Raw genomic sequence first — 21,368 nt, 5'->3', positions numbered from 1 at the left:
AAAAGTAAAAAAAGGTGTAATTGCCTAGGGACTGGTGAAATTGATTCATTGGTGATATTGATTCAAAATCCTGGAGGATGCAGTTCAGGCAAAGAATTGCAATAAAATAAAGTGTTACCACATCAGAAAACAGATGTTAGCTTATCATAAAACACAAGTTTAATATTGGTGCCAGAAATGACGACATAAAGCTGGAACATGTTCCTAATTCTTTAAGTCCATAATTCATAAAATCCATTATGTAATTCTTTACGAATTTCTATAATGTTAACAACATGGCAACCTCTCTGTGGAGAGATGTTATTTTAATATTTTATTAAAAGAAACAAGGAAAAGCTGAATTTATGGTTCATATAAATTCAGTTGTCCTTCCCTTTAATTAAAGCTACTTTTATTTCATTTCCAAATAATCTTTCCATCTTTCAAATTGTAGTAATGACATGATTATAGGTCCTATTTAATACTCCTTGTTTATGTTTTGCCTGGGTAAGGAATGATATCAGGTCAAGTTTCTAACGAGTCTAGACAAAAGGTGAGAGGGATTTATGGAAAGCCAAAGGAGTTTTGCCTGGGAAGGAGTTTTCTTTAGGTCCTTGTAAGAGTTACTTCCACGTAGAGATGGTCTTGTTGTTGTTGATTTCTATTATGGTAGTGCCTTAGTGTCCTAACCAAGATCGGGATCCGATTTTGCTTGGTACTATATAAACATAAAGTACATGTATGAGTAAACTGCAGTCAAGAGGTGTGAGTGCAGAACTTGTAGAAATACCCAAGCTTGCTTTGATCAAAACTAATTCAAGTAGCAATAGCAGCATGGGCAGAGGTCACTTGTGTACATATTGAGGGTCCTGGGTGGATGGGCTAGCGTGTGGAGCCACTTCACTGCTATTGTTACTCAAGCTAGTTTTGATCTAGCTAGATCAAAGATTGCTCAGGTATGCCTACAAATGCTGCAATCACACCACCCAGTTGCACAGTAGCGGGGAGAAAGTCCCTGTCCCAAAGAAGAACTGTAATTTTAGATGCAAAGCCCTCTTAATAATTAGTGTCCCAAATGTGTGCATGGCTTCTTAGTAGCGTCCCTTACATCCAAGACATAGTTGGAAAACTAAGTCAGTCTTTGAAATGAAAATCATTTATTTTATTGCGTGTTGAATGAATTGTGAGCACTATAGTGCGCACATCTTTGCTGCTTTGTGTGTGATAGAGGTCTTCTGGTTTATAAATAGAAATGATACAGTTTATTATATTTCACTTCCTGATTCACTAATGAATAATTCCCTGTCAATGCTATGTTCCCATGAACTGTTCTTTGCTCTGTTCCTTTTTAACTGCTAAAAACTCCAATTTCAGCAATCCTCAGTTGTCTTCCTCTGTGCAACATTGCTCAACTCCAGGTTATGCAAGTTTTAAAAAAATATTTAGCAGTCCAGTGGCTCCTTTTACCTTAGTAACACAGTGAAGGACAACCTTCCACTGTAAATATTTGATTAGGCTTTTTATGAGCAAATGAGTGATTTGTTAAGAATTATAAGACTATAGCTTGAATCTTTGTTTTCTACACTTAGCTTTATCCATATGCTCCATGCTGTCTGGAAATACATAGTAAATTATCAGAGGGGTAGCGGTGTTAGTCTGTATCCACAAAAACAGTGAGGAGTCCAGTGGCATTTTAAAGACTAACAGATTTATTTGGGCATAAGCTTTCGTGGGTAAAAACCTCCACTTCTTCAGATGCACAGTAACTTATGGTCCCTGCCCCAGACAGCTTACAATAAAAAGGCCCTATCTTGTTCCCAATGAAGTCAGTGTGAATTTTCCATGTGCACAGGATTGAACCATAAATGAAATGATACTGTCGAATAAACAGGAAGAAATTTGGTCTGCAATCTGTGCATATATCATTGGGAGATCATCATGGAAAAGTGAAGTGTTTAGATATTGTAGTGATGGGTTTTATGCAAGTATCAAATGATCTAATAGATTTGTAATTTTAAAGGTGCATAACATGGGAATTTTGGATTTTGACTTGAGTGTAAGCAAGTTTAAGAAAATCCCATGGTACCTTCATAACTTATTTCTCAACCTATATAATCCTTTACTTTGATGGAGTTACACTAGGAATTAATATGTCTCATTGTTTTTGGCTGGCTCCAAATATATACATATTAAAATATAATTTGGCTTTATCTCATTTTTCCCAGATAAAGATTAGGAAAAGTGCAAGAATTCTAGAAATGTTGTTATCAGAAGAGAGACCAGGTACAGTAATGGACTTCAGAAAGACTCTAACTCTCACTAAGGTTGCCAAGTGTTTGGTTTTTGACCGGAAAGTCCAGTTGAAAAGGGAACCTGGCAGTGTCTGGTCACCATGGGGCAGAGGGAGGCACCGGGTCATTAACCTGCACCAACTCCTGCTGAGCCGGCGCCGCCATCTCCTACCTGCAGGCAGGCGCAGCTCCCGCGCCAGTCCTGGAGCAGATGGAGTCCTGCTGGGGGTTGGGGGAGAGGGAAGAGGTGGAGACGATCCAGTGACAAGTGGGGTGGGGGAAAGCAGCGAGTGATGGGGAGGGGGGAAGAGGAGTGGGTGGGGGGCAGGGCCTGGGGAAGATGCAGAGCAGGGGCGGGGCCTTGGGATGAAGAGGTGGGGTGGAAAGGCAGGGCCTCAGGGGGTCTGGTTTTCAGCCACTAGAAAGTTGGCAACCCTACTTCTCATGTCAGGGGGACTGATGTCACAGGCAAAAGATTCTTGGGACCAATTCAGATCTCATGTAAAATGGTGCAAATTCATTAATTTCAAGGGAGCAGCCCATATTTGCACCAAGTCTGAGTACGGGGCTCTGCCTGGTAAAGTCTGAGTAGAGTTCAGCCTTCACTAACACTTCACATGTTGAATGGACTGCTTGTGGGGCGGGGGAAGCGGAGGAGGGGAGAAGCGTGATATGGAAATACAGTGCCCTTTAGTGTAATGTTCTGTGGTGCATGTGTGTCTGCCAGGTAAGGGATTGGATTAAAATGAGGAGGGAATATGAGGGTGGTGGGCTGGGCCAATAAGAATGAATTAAATAAAGAGGGGATTAAAATAGATGAGACTGGAAGTGAATAATATATGCATAAGGATTTCAGCAGAAAGTCAGTCAATGTTCCAGAGGCAATGTTCTGAAAACTAGTGTAAAAGGGAGATGTAGGAAAGGAAACAAGGTTTGGGTGAAGATTGACTCAAAGATTTCTGGGCTTGGGTGCCCAGGGAACGTCCTGAGTTAATGAGAATGGAATCAGAAACATGCAGTAGGCCAAAAATCCTTTTTATGGGCCATGGTGGAATATAGAATCATAGAAATGAAGGGCTGGAAAGGACCTTGAGAAATCATCTAGTCCAGCCCCCCGCGCTGAGGCAGGACCAAGTCAAGTTAGGCTGGGCAAACACCTGTCAGGGATGGTCTATCTCCAGTGATTCCACAATCTCTATTGGAAGCCTATTTCAGAACTTAACCACCGTTTTAGTCAGAAAGTTTTTCCTAATATCCAGCCTAAATCTCCCTTTCTGCATATTAAGCCTATTACTTGTTCTCCATGTCCGCTGAAGGTAGGACAAGAATTGATCACAGTCCTCTTTATAACAGCCCTTAATACAGGGTGGGCAAACTTTTTGGCCTGACGGCCACATCAGGATTCCAAAACTGTATGGAGGACCGGGTAGGGAAGGCTGTGCCTCCCCAAACAGCCTGGTCCCCGCCCCCTCCCACTTCCCACCCCCTGACTGCCCACCTCAGAACTCCCGACCCATCCAACCCCCCCTGTTCTTTGTCCCCCTGATCGCCCCCTCCCGGGACCCCCTGTCCCAACAGCTCCCCCTAGGATCCCACCTTCTATCCAACCCCTCCTGCTCCCTGTCCCCTGATTGCCCTGACCCCTATCCACACCCCTGCCCCCTGACAGGCCCCCCAGGACTCCCATGTCTATCCAACCACTCCCTGTCTCCTGACTGCCCCCCGGAACCCCCTGCCCCTTATCCAACCCTCCCGCTCCTCACCCCCTTACCATGCTGCTCAGAGTACCAGGACTGGCAGCCACACCACCTGGCTGGAGCCAGCCATGCCGCTGCGCAGTCTAGAGCACCGGGGCAGGCCGGCGGCTCTCGCAGCTGCACTGCCCGGCAGGAGCTCGCAGCCCCGCCACCTAGAGTGCTGGCAGCATGGCTAGCTGAGGCTGCGGGGAGAGGGGACAGCAGGGGAGGGGCCGGGGGCTAGCATCCCTGGCCTGGAGCTCAAGAGCCAGGCATGATGGTCCCACGGGCCGGATGTGGCCCGCTGGCTGTAGTTTGCCCACCTCTGTCTTAATATATATGAAGACTGTTGTCAGCTCCCTCATCAGTCTTCTCAAGACTAAACTTGCCATTTTTTAACCTTTCCTCATACGTCAGGTTTTCTAAGCCTTTTATCATTTTTTGTTGTCCTCCTCTGGATTTCCTACAGTTTGTCCACATCTTTCCTAAAGTGTGGTGCCAAGAATTGGACACAGTACTCCAGCTGAGGACTCCCCAGTGCCAAGTAGAGCAGGACAATTACCTCCTGTGTCTTACATAGGATACTCCTGTTAATACACCCCAGAATATTAGCCTTTTCCACAAATGCACCACATCGTTGACTCATATTCATCAGATGCTTTTCCAGAAGGACTACTACATAGCCAGTTATTCCCCATTTTGTAGTTGTACATTTTATTCCCCCCCCCCCGCCCCAGTGGAGTACTTTGCAATGTCTTTATTGAATTTCATCTTGTTGAATTGAAACACATTCTCCAATTTGTCAAGGTCCTTTTGAATTCGAATCCTGTCCTCCTCCAAAGTTCTTGCAAGCCCTCTCAGCTTGGTGTCATCTGCATATTTTATAAGCATACTCTTTATTACCCAAGTCATTAATGAAAATATAGAATAGTAACAGACTCGGGACTGACACCTGCGGGACCCCACTGGAGAGAGATTCCCAGTTTGACAGAGAACTATTCATAACTACTCTTTGAGTGTGGTCTTTCAACCAGTTGCATACTCACCTTACAGTAACTTAATCTAGACTGCATTTCCCTAGTTTGCTTATGAGAATGTCATGTGGGATTGTGTGAAAATCTTTACTAAAATCAAGGACATCACAACTACTGCTTCCCCCATCATTCATTAGGCCAGTAACCCTGTCAAAGAAGGAAATTAGGTTGGTTTGGCATCGTTTGCTCTTGACAAATCCATGCTGGCTATTCCTTATAACCCTATTATCCTCTAGGTGTTTACAAATTGTGTGTTTAACAGTTTGTTCCAGTATCTTTCCAGGGATCAAAGTTAGGCTGATTGGTCTATAATTTCCTGGGTCGTCTTTGTTCCCCTTTTTAAAGATAGGTACTATGTTTGTTTGCTCTTCTCTTGTCCTCACGGACCTCACCCATTTTCCATGAGTTCTCAAAGATAATTGCTAACATTTTTGAGATTGCTTCAGCTAGCTCCTCAAGTACCCTAGGATGAATTTCATCACACCCTGCCAATTTGAATACATCTAAATATTCTTTAACCTGTTCTTTTCCTATTTTGGCTTGTGTTCCTTCCCTCTTCTTGTTAATATTAATTGTGTTGAGTATCTGGTCACCATTAACCCTTTTTTGCGAAGGCAAGCAAAATAGGCATTAAATGTCTCCATCTTCTTGATGTAATCTATTATTAGCTTTCCTTCTGTGCTAAGTAGAGGACCTACACTTTCCTTCATCTTTCTCTTGCTCATAACATATTTAAAGAACATCTTCTTGCACCTTTTATGGGAACTGGCTTGAATAAAACAAAAACCTAAATGTTTTTTAAGATTTGAATTCATGAACCCCCAAATTTACTCCCTCCCTATGGCCCCCCCACTCTACTAACATTCGTTCTTACCGTTGTGTTAGGCAGCAGGTTTAAAAGTATGCTGCCGGATCCAAGTAAATCTATGCTGAGCCCTAGTGCCTTGATTTAAATTTTTCTGTTGTGTTCTCTGGAGGCAGATATGCTACAGACTGCATCAAGTGACAGTGTACCAGAAGTGTGATACTTTTAGGGCCCTCAAAGATGGAAGTGAGCCCTTACTGTGGAGTTGGTCCTTATAACACAGGCAGGAGAGAGCTGCAGTACTGAAAAACAGGGTCCTAGAAATACTCTGGTAAGAGGAAGTGGTCTTTGCTAGGCTGGACAGGAGAAAAAAGGTCACATGAACTGAATTTCCAAACCTTTTAAGGTTTTCCCATCACTACTTTTGCCTAGAAAAGGAGGCTTCAATATTTGAATAAATCTCTTTTAGATGGTTATGATGGAGACACCAAGAAAACAAGGGTCATCACTGGAAAATTTTAAATCGTGATTGGTTTTTTTCAGAAAGACATACTCTAGTTCAAACTTGAATTAATTCAGGGAAGTCCTCTAGCCTGTTTTTATACAGGAGGTCAGCCTGGGGAGGCAACTGGTCCAGTAGTCTTGAAGCCCTGGGCTCCCAGGCCCGGAGGCAGTCTGTATGGCAGGGCTGCCCAAGAGCCCTAGACCCTGGAAGCCCATTGCAGGACTTCCAGGCTCCCAACTCTGTGGCAGAAAGGAGTTCCAAGCTCTGTGCTGCGGAACAAGGAGCCTTCATTCCGAGAACCCAGTTCTGGCTAGAGCCAATTCTCCCTAGGCTTTTGGGACTTCAAGGCACCTGGACGCACTGCAGGGAGCCAGAAAGCCCTGGCATGGTGAGGCTACCTGGAAATATGAATCCTGGAAACCTGGAGGACCCTGGCTCCAGTGCAGTATGAATGGTGGGGCTCTCAAGCAGCACGCCACGTGGGCTGGCAGGGAACCAGGCAGATTTCTGACCGAAACCTTCCCGTGATTCACTAAAATTCATTGAATCTGATTTGCTTTCATGAGACATTTTGGGTTTAATGAACCAGCATTTTCCAAGAAAATTTTGTTTTGTTAGGAAATTTCCAACCAGCTCTATGTCTGGCCTTATAAACTCTGAAAAGAGAACAGAACAATCAGTGTAAAAAGCCACACTGAGAGAAAGTGGGATGAAAGTGGGAAAAGACTAGAGAGAGAGAGAGAGAGAGAGATTTTGTTTTCAGCTTTCTAAGGGTATACTAATACAATTTAAAATTATAAAAAGATGCACTTACCTGTCACTTTAATTTAACCTTTTTGGAATGTGCAGGTGAAAAATAGGTTGTTTTCAATTCTAGATTCAGAGTTCTAAATGCAAAGCATTGCCCAATGATGACTTTTTGGATCTTGGATTTTAAAAAAACAACAACATTGTTCCTTCACAGCAGATTGCACAGTTAAGATATGAAATATAATTCACAAAAACAAATATTTTAGTCTCCTGCAACAGGCAGGCAGTAGAAATAACTGTTTAGATGATTATAACTTTAAACAATAAAGAGTTATCCTACCATCTGTAAAGCTTGCAATGACATATAAATGTCTTGTTTGTACAGTAAGTATCCATATAAATAGACATTTATTAAGAGTTATCTATATCTTATCACAGCTTTGGGATTGTTTAGTCAGCTCCTTGAATAGTTACTATTAGGCAGTTTGCATACTGTATGTTAGTGCATTTACTAATTGGAGGATATTAATTTTATAACAACTTTTAAAAAGCTATTATAAAAATATTTTAGTCAGTTTATACAAAGATTAAACTAAAACCACTCTAAGTGATTGAAAAATGTGTTGGGATTTGAGAAGCATTTTAGTAAAAAGTGATTGGTTAAGAAAAGCCCAGGCATTCAAGTTGATTTAGGAAACAGTTGTTAACTCACAGCATAATTAATATGTATAACAAACATCACTAGAAGAGGCAACCATAAAAATATTGAAAAATGTGTAAGATATAGATGACTGAGATAGATAAGCACTTAGAGGAAGCAAAATATCACAGGCTACAGATGCGGTAGTGGATGGACCTGTAATGGTCATGTGATCTTCCACTATGAGTATTAGGCTAAAATATTTGTGGTTTTAGTTAAATTACATTGCTGGTACTGAAGCAAAAGGCAGATAGAACAGCTGTGTTTGTCAGAAGGACAGCAGCTTTTAAAATCCAAACAAGCACATTGTAGGCAGTTTCTGGTCCCTGATATCTGCTTGAAATCAAAGAGAAAGCTAAGCAAAGAGAAGAGATAAAATATTACTGGACTGAGATGATATGCTGGCAGATGATAATTGTCTTGAATTCTTTTTGAATCCTACATCTTTGCAGGCATCAAAAGAAAGGTTGGTGATTATGAAACAACCTGTTGTTAGAGGAAGCTCATAGTTATCTTTGATGTGTGTTTGAAAGAGAGCAGTCATGTCTTTTAACTTAATTTTACCTTTTAGGCCACGTAATAAAATCAGATGCTTTTATTCAATGATAATTTAAGTCAAATTACTTAATTAGGTATCTGCTTATAGAAGTTATCCTCTCTTATATAGTTTCTTCTTATCTACATGTGCAGCATCTTTCATGTCTAGAAAAGTGGACAGGAAAATTGATTAAAAGCACTGATGAAAAGTAACATCTCACCTATTGTAAAACATTGTGGGAATGAGAAACGTCTGTAAAGGGATTGAAAGTATTTCCTTTGTTGTACAAGTGATTCTTATCTCAGAAGAACAAATACTCTAATCTGTAACAATGTTGTACTTCTGAACAGCTGAAAGCTTATCAAATTCTCCTTTTAATACCAGGAAAAAAGCACTTGCCTCTCACAAAAGATTAAATTTACCTGATGTGCATTGAGGTAAATGGGGAAAAAAGTCATGCAAATAAACATTTTACACTAAATGCAATATTCATGCATAAATCCACTTTCCCCATACTTTCTACAGAAATATACTATAACTTAAGAAATAGATACGCTTCATTCATTACATATTTCACTACTTTTTGAGTAATGTATTTTTACTGGGGTTGACTGTTTATATTTTAAGAGTTAAAAGGTAATTGCATAGTATCAATATTTTAAAATTCATCACTTTTAGCATATGGCTGGTCAAAATTTATCTTACAATGTCTGCTGTTAAGATTAGCTTTATGGAGTTTTTATTCTCATGCCATTCTAAGGACCTTCCTGCTCAGGTGCAAGAAGTCTCTTTGCTTTCAATGTATAATGTTTATCAGCTATAACATCTTGTTTAAAATTCCTATCTCAGCATCTTTACCATTTTAAATGTCTTGAACTCCATACGCAGTGATGCATAAAATACTGGGAATACCCATGGAAGTACATGATCCCAAGGCCGTGGGAGAATTCATAGAAACTCTAATTTCACCGTTATAGTATCAGAATAAAATACAATAAGTGGTAAAATTCCTAACATGTCTTTAATATTTTTCAGTTGCTTTATGTGAAATGAGGTTTTCAGAATCTTCATACACTTAATTAGAAATCCTGTGAATTAATTTGCCTGAAAGTTAAACGAGCACTTCATTTACCTTAATCTTAATTTTTCAACTGCTTCTTTAGAAAGATTTGAGAGACTAATTAATAAAGGACAGGTAAAGGGCTCAATCCTATAAGGAATTGAAATCCAGATCCACAAAGGTATATAGGCTCCTAACTTCCATTGGACTGGAATTCTTTTGTGGATCTGGCCCAGGGTACCCCTAACTCCCACTGAAATCAATGGGAGTGAAGAGTGCTTAGCGCCTCTTCGGAGGCGATTAGTATCTTGCAGAATTGGACCCTCAATCTGTAACACATTTGTGTTCTAGTTTATCATTGCTAAAAGAATGAGGAGTACTTGTGGCACCTTAGAGACTAACAAATTTATTTGGGCATAAGCTTTCGTGGGCTAAAACCCACTTCATTGGATGCATGCAGTGGAAAATACAGCAGGAAGATAGATATACACAGAGAACATGAGAAAATGGGTGTTGCCATACCAACTATAACAAGACTAATCAATTAAGGTGGGCTATTATCAGCAGGAGAAAAAAATCTTTTGTAGTGATAATCAGGATGGCCCATTTCCAACAGTTGACAAGAAGGTGAGAGTAACAGTCGGGGAAAAATTAGCATGGGGAAATAGTTTTTACTTTGTTTAATGACCCATCCACTCCCAGTCTTTATTCAAGCCTAATTTAATGGTGTCCAGTCTGCAAATTAATTCCAATTCTGCAGTTTCTCATTCGAGTCCGTTTTTGAAGTTTTTTTTGTTGGAGTATTGCGTCTTTTAGGTCTGTAACTGAGTGACCAGAGAGGTTGAAGTCTTCTCTGACTGATTTTTGAATGTTATAATTCTTGATGTCTGATTTGTGTCCATTTTAAAAAAAAAGAAAAGAATAAAGCTTATGCCCAAATAAATTTGTTAGTCTCTATAACAAACAAGTACTCCTCGTTCTTTTGGCTGATACAGACTAACATGGCTACCACTCTGAATCTTATTGTTGCTATGAGTTTAATCTTGGATGATGTATCTGAAGTATATGTTACTAGGTGGCTGAAATTTAGTTGTGTGTGCAAAATATTCATCAAATGCTTTTACTGTCACCATTGTGAATGACACAATTACAACTAATGTTAACATCCTTTTTTAACTTTTGGGGGGATGGATCTTCAATCTCTCTTCTTTCCCCCTCCCACCATAACATATATTTAAGGTCCCTGCATTACATTAATCCTTTCCATCTCCAGTGCATATAAGGCTCTGAACTGGGAGTCAGGGTTTATTTTCCCTGCTCTGCCACTGATTAGTCTTTTTTAAATCAGTGGGTCTACTCACCTGCTTAAAGTTAGGGCATGTGCTTGACTACTTTCATGCCAGTTTTTTATAAGTCTTCAACTTCAGGTTGTGGTTTTGTAGGTGCAAAATTGTGGGCACGGGTGTTAGTTAACATGACTGAATACCCGATTTATTCTGGGTGCAATCAAGTAGTTAGATATCTAATAATCAGATATGCACACACAAACGCCAGCTTGCCTACCCATCTGCATGTTTGTCATGTTCAAAAGTGCAAGTGAGTTTTGTATGCCCACAATTAATTGTGCCTGAAAACTTGGAGGGTGTTCTTAAATTTTGAAATCCTAAAAGCTTCTGTTAGTGTCTCAAATGAAAGACGATGTGTGTATATATATACACCATATGGAATTGGAGATTGGGGGGATTTCCAGTGGAGTTTTCACAAAGCAAAAATGAAAGCATTAGAGGTTTCCTGTTATAAGAAAAGATTCCAACAGAAATGCGGTCTCTCCACCTTACACTGGTGAGTGGAAATGCTGCAATCATTGATATGCCAGAACTGAAAACTGCACTCACTTTTCTTGTGGAATGAGGGCCCTTGGGCATTTTTGTTTTTAATGTAAGAGAACACAAGTGACTAGGTGCTTTGGAGATCAATGAGCTCTCAATTGGTCACTGAACTTAATGGTGCAATGACCAGTGAGTTTATTCATGGACACCCAAACTTTGATATCAAAGGGCCACATCTAATTTCCACAAAACAGGGCAGACTGCAGCTACCCTCATCTTTAATGTAGAGGAAGAGGTGCAGCCCACAGAGACTATAGGTCCCAACATCAGGGCTGGCTCCAGGCAGCAGCGTTCCAAGCAGGTGCTTGGGGCGGCAGTTAGAAAGGGGCAGCAGTGTTTCCACGGCAGCGGCAATTCGGCGGCAGCTCCTCTGCCCCGCCGGCCGTGGCGGCAATTCGGCGGCAGCTTCTCCCATTTGCCGTCCGCAGCGGCACTTTTTTCCACTGCTTGGGACGGCAAAAACTGTAGAGCCGGCCCTGCCCAACGTGCAGTGCTCCATCTTGACCTGGGTGGAAGGCTACAACTGGTGGGAGCATAACCTGTTGTGCTGTATTCCGTGAGGGCTGCCTCTCAGGCCAGGTCTACCCTTGATAGCTGTATTGGTATAACTATGTTGGTTAGGGGTGTGATTCTTATTATAAAAATACATAAGCCCTATTGTGGATGCAGTTATACCACTGTAAAAGTGCCTTATAGGATATGGTGCCCTTGTGGTATGGAACAGTTATGGCACCTTTACACTGATATAACTGTATCCACACTAGGAGAGTTGTATCTCTTTAACCATATCAGTATTGTTAAAGAGGCACAACTTTCTAGTGTGGACAAGGCCTCTGTACTAAAGATGTGGGCAGACACGAGACCTGGTGTAGAATTCAATGGGCTGCTTCAGCTCCTCAGGCTGTGCTTTGGCCACCCCTGGTTTACTTGCATCTGTCGGTGCCCCAATCCCATGTCATAAGGCTGTTTGACATGTAAACACTTCTTTTTGGTGTCTTCAAGGCAAGTCCTGTGACAAATAAAGATAGTTACTGCCCTACAAAGGAGGAAGATAATTTGTTGCAGGTGCTTTCTCAAGAAATGCGTAATTACTTGGGTCGATTAGCAGTTGGGTTCCAGTTACGTAGATACTAGCAGCGGTACCCAGACCGTCCTATCTTGAACTGACATAAGGACTACCTTGATACAGAACGTATTGGGGGAACTCCTAAAGCAGTGGTTCCCAACCACAGGTACATGTATCAATACTGATGCTTGAAGCTTTTGTAATTGATGCTCAGCTATTGTGAATGGAAAGAAAATTTTTGTTACATAGTCAGATGATTGCATGAAAAGCTACTTGGTTATATAATAACACATTTTTGTTTAATACCTTTTTATTCCAACAGGAAATATGGGATGTATAAAATCAAAAAGAAAAGAGACTCTGCATGGAGATGGGCTAGATTTGAAGAACCAACCAGTACGTAAAACTGAACGAACTATTTATGTGAGGGATCCAACGTCCAATAAACAGCAGAGGCCAGTAAGTAGATAGTCTCAGGGGAGAATTCCAATAGCAAGATCAAAGCATGACTGGCATGATTTAAATTTAAATAAAAAACGCATGTAGAACCTAAAATTAATCATTTTTGTCTACAATTTTGCTTTGTAGTGCTGTGCAACCTTACCGTCAAAGGGTATGCCATATTTTAAAAAGCCCTTGGCGGTTTATTTCTTTGTAAATATTGGCTCTGCCTTCTTTTTATAGAGAGAAAATACTCCCTGATGTGATACGTTTGATGCTTTAAAGGAATGCTGAGTGACTCTGAGGAAGTCTGAAATAGTTTAGAAATAGTTCTAAAAGCAACAATATCTTAGAAGCGTTTTGCACTTTTAAGCTCATAAGAATTGTAGAGCGTCAGAATTTCTTTATAAAAGCACCACCTCTTCGTTTTTAACGTGTAGTTCTGCACTGATAAGGAGTGCACTGTTGCATGTAGTTCTAGTACAGCAAACCTTGACTTCTCACCTCTCTCCATAAGCATATATGGACTGAAGGGCAGCAGAATGGATGCAATTCTGCTGTATAGGGCAGAGCAAGCCCATTGAAAACCCCTGTGTGCTGTGGAGCAGTGCTCTATCCACAGTAGTGAAGGCAGGCCACTGGTGTAACTCATGGGTCTGCTACCATGCAGGTCCACTAGTAAAACCCCGCTCCTGAGTAGGGGGAAACACAGCATCGCCTGCCAAGTATTTCTGCAGCCAGGAGGGGGAAGGATGCCATGAAATCTCCTGTGCAAAACCCTACAAGACGATCTTGTATAGAGGAGAAGATATGGACCTATATGCATTTTTCACCCTAAATTGGCAAAATATAAGGCTTGTTACCGTCTGGATAAAAATGAAATAATTCCTTTTTCTCAGTTGCTTAGTCAGCAGTAAACATGTTTCCCTACATCTCCACTCAGTTGGCCAGATCCTCAGCTGGTGTCAACTGGCAGAATTCTCAGTAAAGCTATGCTGATTTATACCAGCCGGGGTCTTGACCAGGTGTGTTTTATGAATGAAATCTCATGGACAGCAACACTGGAAAATTGCAGGCATAAGAAAATCAGATTCTGCAATTTTTAAATCGTTACATTTTTTTGGATTCCCCCCACCCCCCTCCAGAATCAACTAAAAGTAAATATTTTTTATAGGGCTGTCAAGCGATTAAAAAAATTAATTGCGATTAATCACAGTTTTTATCACACTGTTAAACAATAAATTTTTGGTGGTTTTCTATATTTCAAATATAGGTGTGGGGCTCTGTCCTGGGGCTTCTGCCCCCCGCCGACAATGCCTGCCTCCCTGCTAAGTATGCGATCAAGGCATTAAAAAAAGTAATGCAATAATTTTTGTTTTCAGTTAATTGCAGGCGTTAACTGTAATTAATTGACAGCCCTAATATTATTTTTAGCTTTCTGAGGGCAGCTCCTCACACTGATAATTATTGCTCTGTCGGCCTGCTAAAGTAGCTTTGTCAAAGGTCAGTGCAGCAACAGCAAAGCTGTGAATTTTCCACTTCACTTTTCAGCTTGGTGCGGTGTGAGCTGATAAGTTCAAAGTCTAGTTGGGACTTCTTCAATGTTTACTTTATCATTTGCCTTTAAAATTGCCCAGGAAAAATAGCCACATGCTTCTTTTTAATTAAAGTTTTGTGGATATTGTCTTAGAAATATTTAAGATGACGCCACACCAGCTGAAGAATCTTTTATATATTATGTACTGTGCATATAATATATATAATCATAGTGATTTACAACTGCTTAATTAACAAATATTTTGTTGTAGGGGAATACAGAAATGCACCTTTTACCAGGGCAGAGATTCTGTAAAGAAGGTATGTTTCCATAAGAACGTTAACAACTTGTGATAGCCGTATACGAACAAATATAATAGTAAGAATGTCACTTGGCTTTCTGCATTAATAGACGCGGAGGAGCATGGGGACATTGTAGTAGCCTTGTATCCTTATGATGGAATTCATGAAGATGACTTGTCCTTCAAGAAAGGAGAAAAAATGAAAGTTCTTGAGGAGTAAGTATAGCAGTGTTGGCTGTACTGTACGTTTTCTCTGGATATCACTACATCCCTATATAGATGTTGTTTCTCTCTCTCACACACACGCACGGACACACGCACGCGCGTGCGCGCACACACACACACACACACCCACACACACACACACGCTCTCAAACTAAAGGAAAAAAGCTCCTTTCCATGTGAAAGTGAAACTGGGTCCTTCCTCCCAGCCCCTGTAACACTTGGGCAGTTGATTGGGTGAGGGTTGTAGTAGTTTGCTCTGAAGCTGACCCTCTAAAGTTTCTGAGATAACTGAATTTCAGAGAAAAATGCTGTGTTTTCCCCTCCAGCCCAGCCAGGGTCCTCAGCAGCACCACAGAAGTAGCTGAATAACCTTTCATTATATTTTGTTTGCATGTTGTGATTACTGTTGTTGTTTTGTGTTTCAGGCTTGGAGAATGGTGGAGAGCTAAATCTCTCTCAACAAAGAAAGAAGGCTTCATTCCAAGTAACTATGTAGCAAAAGTAAACACCTTGGAAACAGAAGAGTATGTTCTTCTATATTTCAGTGCATTTGAAACTTTCTTTTCCACCCTGTTGCATATCCTTGGGGGTAGAGAGAAAAAACCCTAACTCTTTCAAAATACTTTTCAGGTGGTTCTTCAAAGATATAACCAGGAAAGATGCAGAGAGACAGCTTCTAGCACCAGGAAACAATCCTGGAGCATTCCTTATCAGAGAAAGTGAAACATTAAAAGGTAGGCAATGGATTACTTTGGGATTGATACCAGAGTTAAAAATGAACTCATGATCAAGAGCTGAAGTTGGCCCAATATGTTATGTTGTTTGCTACATATATCAGTGAATTCAGTTAGACTGTGGGAAAGTCTCCAAAGGAAGTGAAGGAGTCCTATGGCTTAACACTTAAAACCTACCCAGAAAATATAGAATAGAAATAGAGAATGTACTGTGAGAAATGATCCTATATAGGCAAAGAGAGTGGATGAACTAGGAGGTCTTTTCCCTTCTGAACATCTGTGATACTGTGACTCCTAGGATGGGTTAGATGATAACTTTAAATGTGAATAACAGTTGTCCTGTTCTGTAAAGCTCTTGAGATATCAAATCTTACAAATACAGGTTTTATAGTACACTTGTGGCACCCGGGGGTTTGCACTGTAGGTAGAAAATCAAACTATATTTTTATAACAGAAGCCATTATTTATACTGAGAAGACTAATGGAGACACCAGACTAGAATTTTCAAAGGAACCTGAGAAAGTTAGGCACCAACATCTCATTGATGCATCTAGTCCAATATGTTGACTCCAACAGTGACAGTACCAGATCCTTCAGAGAAAGATGCAAGAATCCCTGCGATGGACAGTTATGAATAACCTGCCAATAGGGCGTAGGCCTGGCTTGATTTGAGTAATTAAATGTGGAGGCGGCTTCATTTTTTTGGAAGACAGGATTAGGGAGGTAACTAGATTAGCAGACTGAAAATGGAATGCTTGTGCTAAAATAAGTAAATGGGTCAGTAAGCTAAAAGACAACATCTGAGCTAGCTAAGATTAGAGGGAGAACACCCAGGGCACCATTTGCTGAGAACAGGATAACAATGGACAAGAGAAGTTGGGAGCATAAAGATGAGGTAAAGAGTAAAGTCGAACATGGGTAGCGCATGGACAGAGCATTCTGCACTGGGATTGGTTCCTGCAAAGTAACCAAGCCAGTCCCAAAACATGTAATGCAATATACAGTGAATGTAGCGCAATTTCTGAATGTATATAAAGACAGGGAGTTTGTGTAATTTGGATTTATGGTATGCCATATACCCACTCCCTACGCTTATGCCCGATCAATTCAAGTGTTGTTCATGTGCCAATAAAGAAACCTCAGTGACAAGTCTGGAGTCAAGCTGAGTTCCTGGATACATGTGGATCTTGTGATTCTTCCCTTCTGCGTGCCCCAAACCCCCTCCTCGCTAGCCTATTCGCAGCATCCAGGGGCTTAAGGCACACTGATTCCTTGTACTCGCCCTCTGCCAGGGTGAATTTCAGCCTGTATATCAATTAGTGAGGTTGGGCTAATCCTGCAGTTGCTTCTGCACATGGTCCCACTGAAGTCAATGGGGCTATGCCCAGGAATAGGAATAGCCATGTAACCGTCTGCACAACTGAGCCTCAGTTTGTCAGAATATTACCAAAAAAGAAAGAGAGAAAATTAGTGTGAGTATCTCCATTGGTACTGAAGCAGAAAAGTCTGACAGAAAATTAGCTTTCTGGGTAAATTTGGTACCAGCAACAGAGCCTGCAGTTGCTAACTTCTTCATGCCAATCATTTGGGATGATTGCAGAATGCTTTTTGAAGTAAATAGTGGACAAGAGAAGCAGGGGGAAAATTTACATGTTTGTTGCATATATTAATATTGAACTACAGCAATGTGTGCAATATAGGTGTCCTATCTACTAAACAACATCTTTGCACTGTTTGTCCACAGGCAGTTATTCTCTCTCCATCAGGGACCATGATCCACAGCATGGTGATGTTATTAAGCACTACAAAATAAGGAGTCTAGACAATGGAGGATATTACATCTCTCCAAGGATAACATTTTCCACCATCAACGATATGATCAAACATTACCAAAGTAAGTTAAATCAGTCAGTGGCTTGCTTATTGGATATTAGGCGTTGTTTTCATTAAAGCAAATAATCAAAATGCTTTTCTTGTTCTATTTCAAGTCTTTCCACATTTTTTGTAAAAAATCCAAGCACTGAGAATTGTAGCAAGATATAATATTAGCCTTGATTCTGACCTCTGATATGCCTGTGTAAATGAAGAGTAACTCCATACAAGTCAATGTCAATGTTACACCAGTGTGAAACTGGTACTAGAGAATAATCAGGCCCACTGTGAATAAGTGCTGTTTTTGTAAGTGTAAACCGATATATGTGGACATTATGATATGCTGGAATTCTAAATATTTCTTATACATAAATGTCTTCCAGGATCGTATCTGGTGATTTATATGAAAAAAAAATCAACACTGTAATTTTCTTGTGCCAACAATGACATTTTTTGTGAGTGACTTTATGTTGGGAATGCAAAATTCCCGTTGACTTCAAAGGGAGCAGGAATTGGGTCTATAAACAGTAACCTCTTATAAAAATGTCTACAGCTGCTCATTGAATACAAAATTTCCATTGCCTATACCTTCTTGGGGTCAGGAAAAGGAGATTTGGGGCCATTTTGTAGCTGAAAAAAATACAAGGTTGAGATTTTCAAAGCCAGACTGGAGGTTTAGCCACACGATTTCGATTAATTTTAATTTATGATGTGTTGTAAATCCCCTGCACTGACTGGAAAATCTCAACCCTACTTAATTACATTTATTTTTTCTTTGTAACTGTGCAGTGACTGGAGAAGTAATTATTATCTATTTAGTGTGTCTGGGTGGGTGGCTACTGTATAATTTAAGAGCTGCGTAGAAATGTAACAAAATACTAGGCTCAATCCTGATATTTATTGAAGACCAGTGGCATCTTTTCCATTATCTAGATTTCACGGGATTGGAGCCAATATTTCCTCTAAAGGGAAAAGAGAAAAAACATCAGCATCCTTCACCAAACAGAACTTAGCTTACAAAATACTACAGGTGTAGATTACTTGTCTACAGCTTGGCTCGATGCCTTTTGGTATGAAACACCTCACAAACTAAATAAATCACTCTTTTTAAACTGACTGAGCCAACACACTGTGTTCATTTAATGTCATCAGAGAGATGCTACTATAGCGAAAACTCTCCCATCTTAGAAGGCAGCATGGTTTAGTGGCCTGAACATAGGACTCAAATCAAGAAATTCCTGAGTTCTAGCCATAGCTCTGCTATTGACCCTCTTTTGTGAAATTGTGCAAGTTACATAGTTTCAAACTCAAATGCCTAAAATTAGGCACCTTAATAAGTGAGTCTGTGCTTTAGAAATGCCGAAGTCAATGGAAGTGGCACGTACTCAGAACTTCTCCTGATTTGGATCACATACTTTACTAATAAGATTTTCTTTTTCTTAAGCAGTATTTCCAATTCTGTCTTCATTAACATACTTTCAGCAGTTAGAACATACATTTTATTTACCTTGGCACTATTTATCTTAGTGCACTGTTGAAGTGAGAAAAGCAAATCTAATGACGATATGAGCAATAACAATCTCTTTGCATCTGCAGATATATGGCATCTAATGCAGATCGCACATGTTATAAATTGGCTCTAGAATTCAAGAAATTCTAAATCCCAGTATGGAAAGTTAAAAATAGCATGAAGGTGATTGTGAAGTTGGTGCCAGTCGGCAGTTGCACATACTTTACTGTAGACACGTAAATGTAATGTAATTACAAAATGTAATGGATTTTCTACTTGGTTTTTCTTTTGAAAAATAGAGCAGTCAGATGGTTTATGCAGAAAGCTGGAAAAAGCATGTGTTAGTCCAAAACCCCAAAAACCTTGGGATAAAGATGCCTGGGAGATTGCACGGGAATCAATTAAATTACTGAAGAAACTTGGAGCTGGTCAGTTTGGAGAAGTTTGGATGGGTAAGTTTACCAGCCTTTGGTTTGCTTAGCGCTTTGAAAAGGATCTTTAAATATTCAAAATGTCACTGAAATATAAATATATACAGTGCAGTTTCAAGGATCCAGATTCATCCCTGGTGTTGTTACTTAGATTTCATTGGAGTAACATCAGGGATGAATTTGGCCCAATATATATATATTTGCAATCAGCATATTAAGTCCCAGAAAATGCCCTCTCATGGGGAAAACCAGTGGGAGCGGTAGGGTGGGCAGTCAAGCTCCTTGTAGAATTTTCTCTGATAGCTTTTGTGGGGAGTGAGTTCCCCTATGGAAGAAACTGTGGTTTGACTCTCAGAATTCATGGGTCTCACAGGATCTGCCAGACCCTTCTGTACTGCCTCTTGATCCACAGTGGTTCCCCCTGGTTCCCTGTCAGCACACATGTAGGAATTATGCTGATTGCTTCCCTTGCAGGTAGAGATCCCTGGAACTCTGCCCTAAAGCCTTACACTGTAGGGCTATGCAGATTATGTGTCGTACCCACTGTCAGGCTTTTTTTTTTTTTTTTTTTTTTTTAAAGCCGTGGTGCAATAGTTTTCCACTATAAGGGCAGTTCTACAGGAGAAAAGGTTTGCCAGTATAGCTCTAACGGCAAACCCTCCTAGTAAAGAAACAGCTCATACTGGCGGGGGTGGGAGTGACTTTGCTGATACAGCTTGTACCGACTTCCCAAGTGAAATAAGCTATACCATCAGAATAACTTTTATGTCAGTATAATTGCATCTACACTATGGCTTCTGCCAGCATAGAAATGCCCCCCCCCCCAAATCACATTCCTAACCAACATTCCTGGCAAAAGTTTCTAGTATGGACCTGTCCTGAGCCTCAGGTCCTTGATGTGTGTTATGACTTTGCTCTTCTTTCTTCCTCTTCCTCTAAATTCTAGTGTTATTCATAAGTAGGGCCCTGTGTAAATCACCGTTTATATATTTTTGAAAATTCACTACAGCGTAAATAGGAAAGTATTGGATTTCACAGAGTTTGCGCTTTGTCAGTTTCAAGGAGGGAAAGTAATATTCTGTGCAGTGGTGTTGTAGCTGTGTTGGTCCCAGGATATTAGAAAGACAAGGTGGGTACGGTATTATCTTTTTATTGGACCAACTTCTATTGGTGAGAGAGACACGCTTTTGAGCTTGTCTCTCTCACCAGTAGAAGTTGGCCAAGCTCAAAAGCGTGTCTCTCTCACCAATAGAAGTTGGTCCAATAAAAAGATAATGCCTCACCCACCTTGCCGCAAGTAACGTTAGTCAATTTCAAGTCAGTGCACACAGCACTCCATTCTTCCACACATGTGCACAGCACTGTAAGCTAAGGTAGCTTTTTAGACTTTCTTGTAGACATTTTCCTTTTATTTATATGATATATAAAATCACTGTTGGGGAGCATTTTCACGATTTCTGCACCCTCCATGAAATCATCATTTCAACAGGGCTATATTCATAAGGGCCTCCCATTGACACCAATGGGACTCTTTTAGCTTTATAAACTACATGATACCTCAGGTTTGGTCCAACACGTTTTGCTAGATGTCTCTACCTTTACAAAATACTCTCTTAAAATCAGGGTAAAGGTGTTTATTTGAACACTTGAAATACGAAACAAAATGTGTGTTAGTGAATAATGTGCAAAGCTTCAGCATCTCTTGGTAAAGAGAAGATTGGAAAGTAGCACATAGGAATTGTCATACTGGATCAGAACCAGTGATCTGTTTAGTCCAGTATCCTGTCTCTGGCTTTGGCAAGTACTGTCTGCTGCTCAGGAAGGTGTAGAAACTCTGCAGTAGGCAGATGTTAGAGTAATTAGCTCCGGTATTGTTTCATCTTGGTCTCCAAAAGTTAGAATGTCCTGAAGACCCAAAAGCATGAAGTTTACTATCCCTTCGAAAAAATGTTTAGCATTAATTA

The 21,368-nt window shown here is 40.5% G+C and overlaps 1 protein-coding gene across 2 annotated transcripts in view; it reads left to right on the top strand.

Annotated features, from left to right (window-relative positions):
- Positions 1-21,368, top strand: part of LYN (LYN proto-oncogene, Src family tyrosine kinase) — a 91,246-nt gene that overhangs the window by 19,696 nt on the left and 50,182 nt on the right. Inside the window, exons 2-8 of one of the 2 annotated variants that reach the window (XM_074944359.1) lie at positions 12,676-12,749; positions 14,603-14,651; positions 14,743-14,848; positions 15,283-15,381; positions 15,488-15,591; positions 17,336-17,485; positions 19,273-19,425. In XM_074944359.1, coding sequence (XP_074800460.1) covers positions 12,681-12,749; positions 14,603-14,651; positions 14,743-14,848; positions 15,283-15,381; positions 15,488-15,591; positions 17,336-17,485; positions 19,273-19,425 — 730 coding nt within the window. In that variant the 5' untranslated portion in view covers positions 12,676-12,680. Of the gene's footprint in view, positions 1-12,675; positions 12,813-14,602; positions 14,652-14,742; positions 14,849-15,282; positions 15,382-15,487; positions 15,592-17,335; positions 17,486-19,272; positions 19,426-21,368 lie in introns of both variants that reach the window. The other variant, XM_074944358.1, reaches the window with a different exon arrangement.

Source organism: Natator depressus, chromosome 2 (genome assembly GCF_965152275.1).
Source record: "Natator depressus isolate rNatDep1 chromosome 2, rNatDep2.hap1, whole genome shotgun sequence".
NCBI lineage: Eukaryota > Metazoa > Chordata > Testudines > Cheloniidae > Natator > Natator depressus.
The sequence above is the reverse complement of the archived record's forward strand: the minus strand, read 5'-3'. Positions and strand labels throughout refer to the sequence as shown.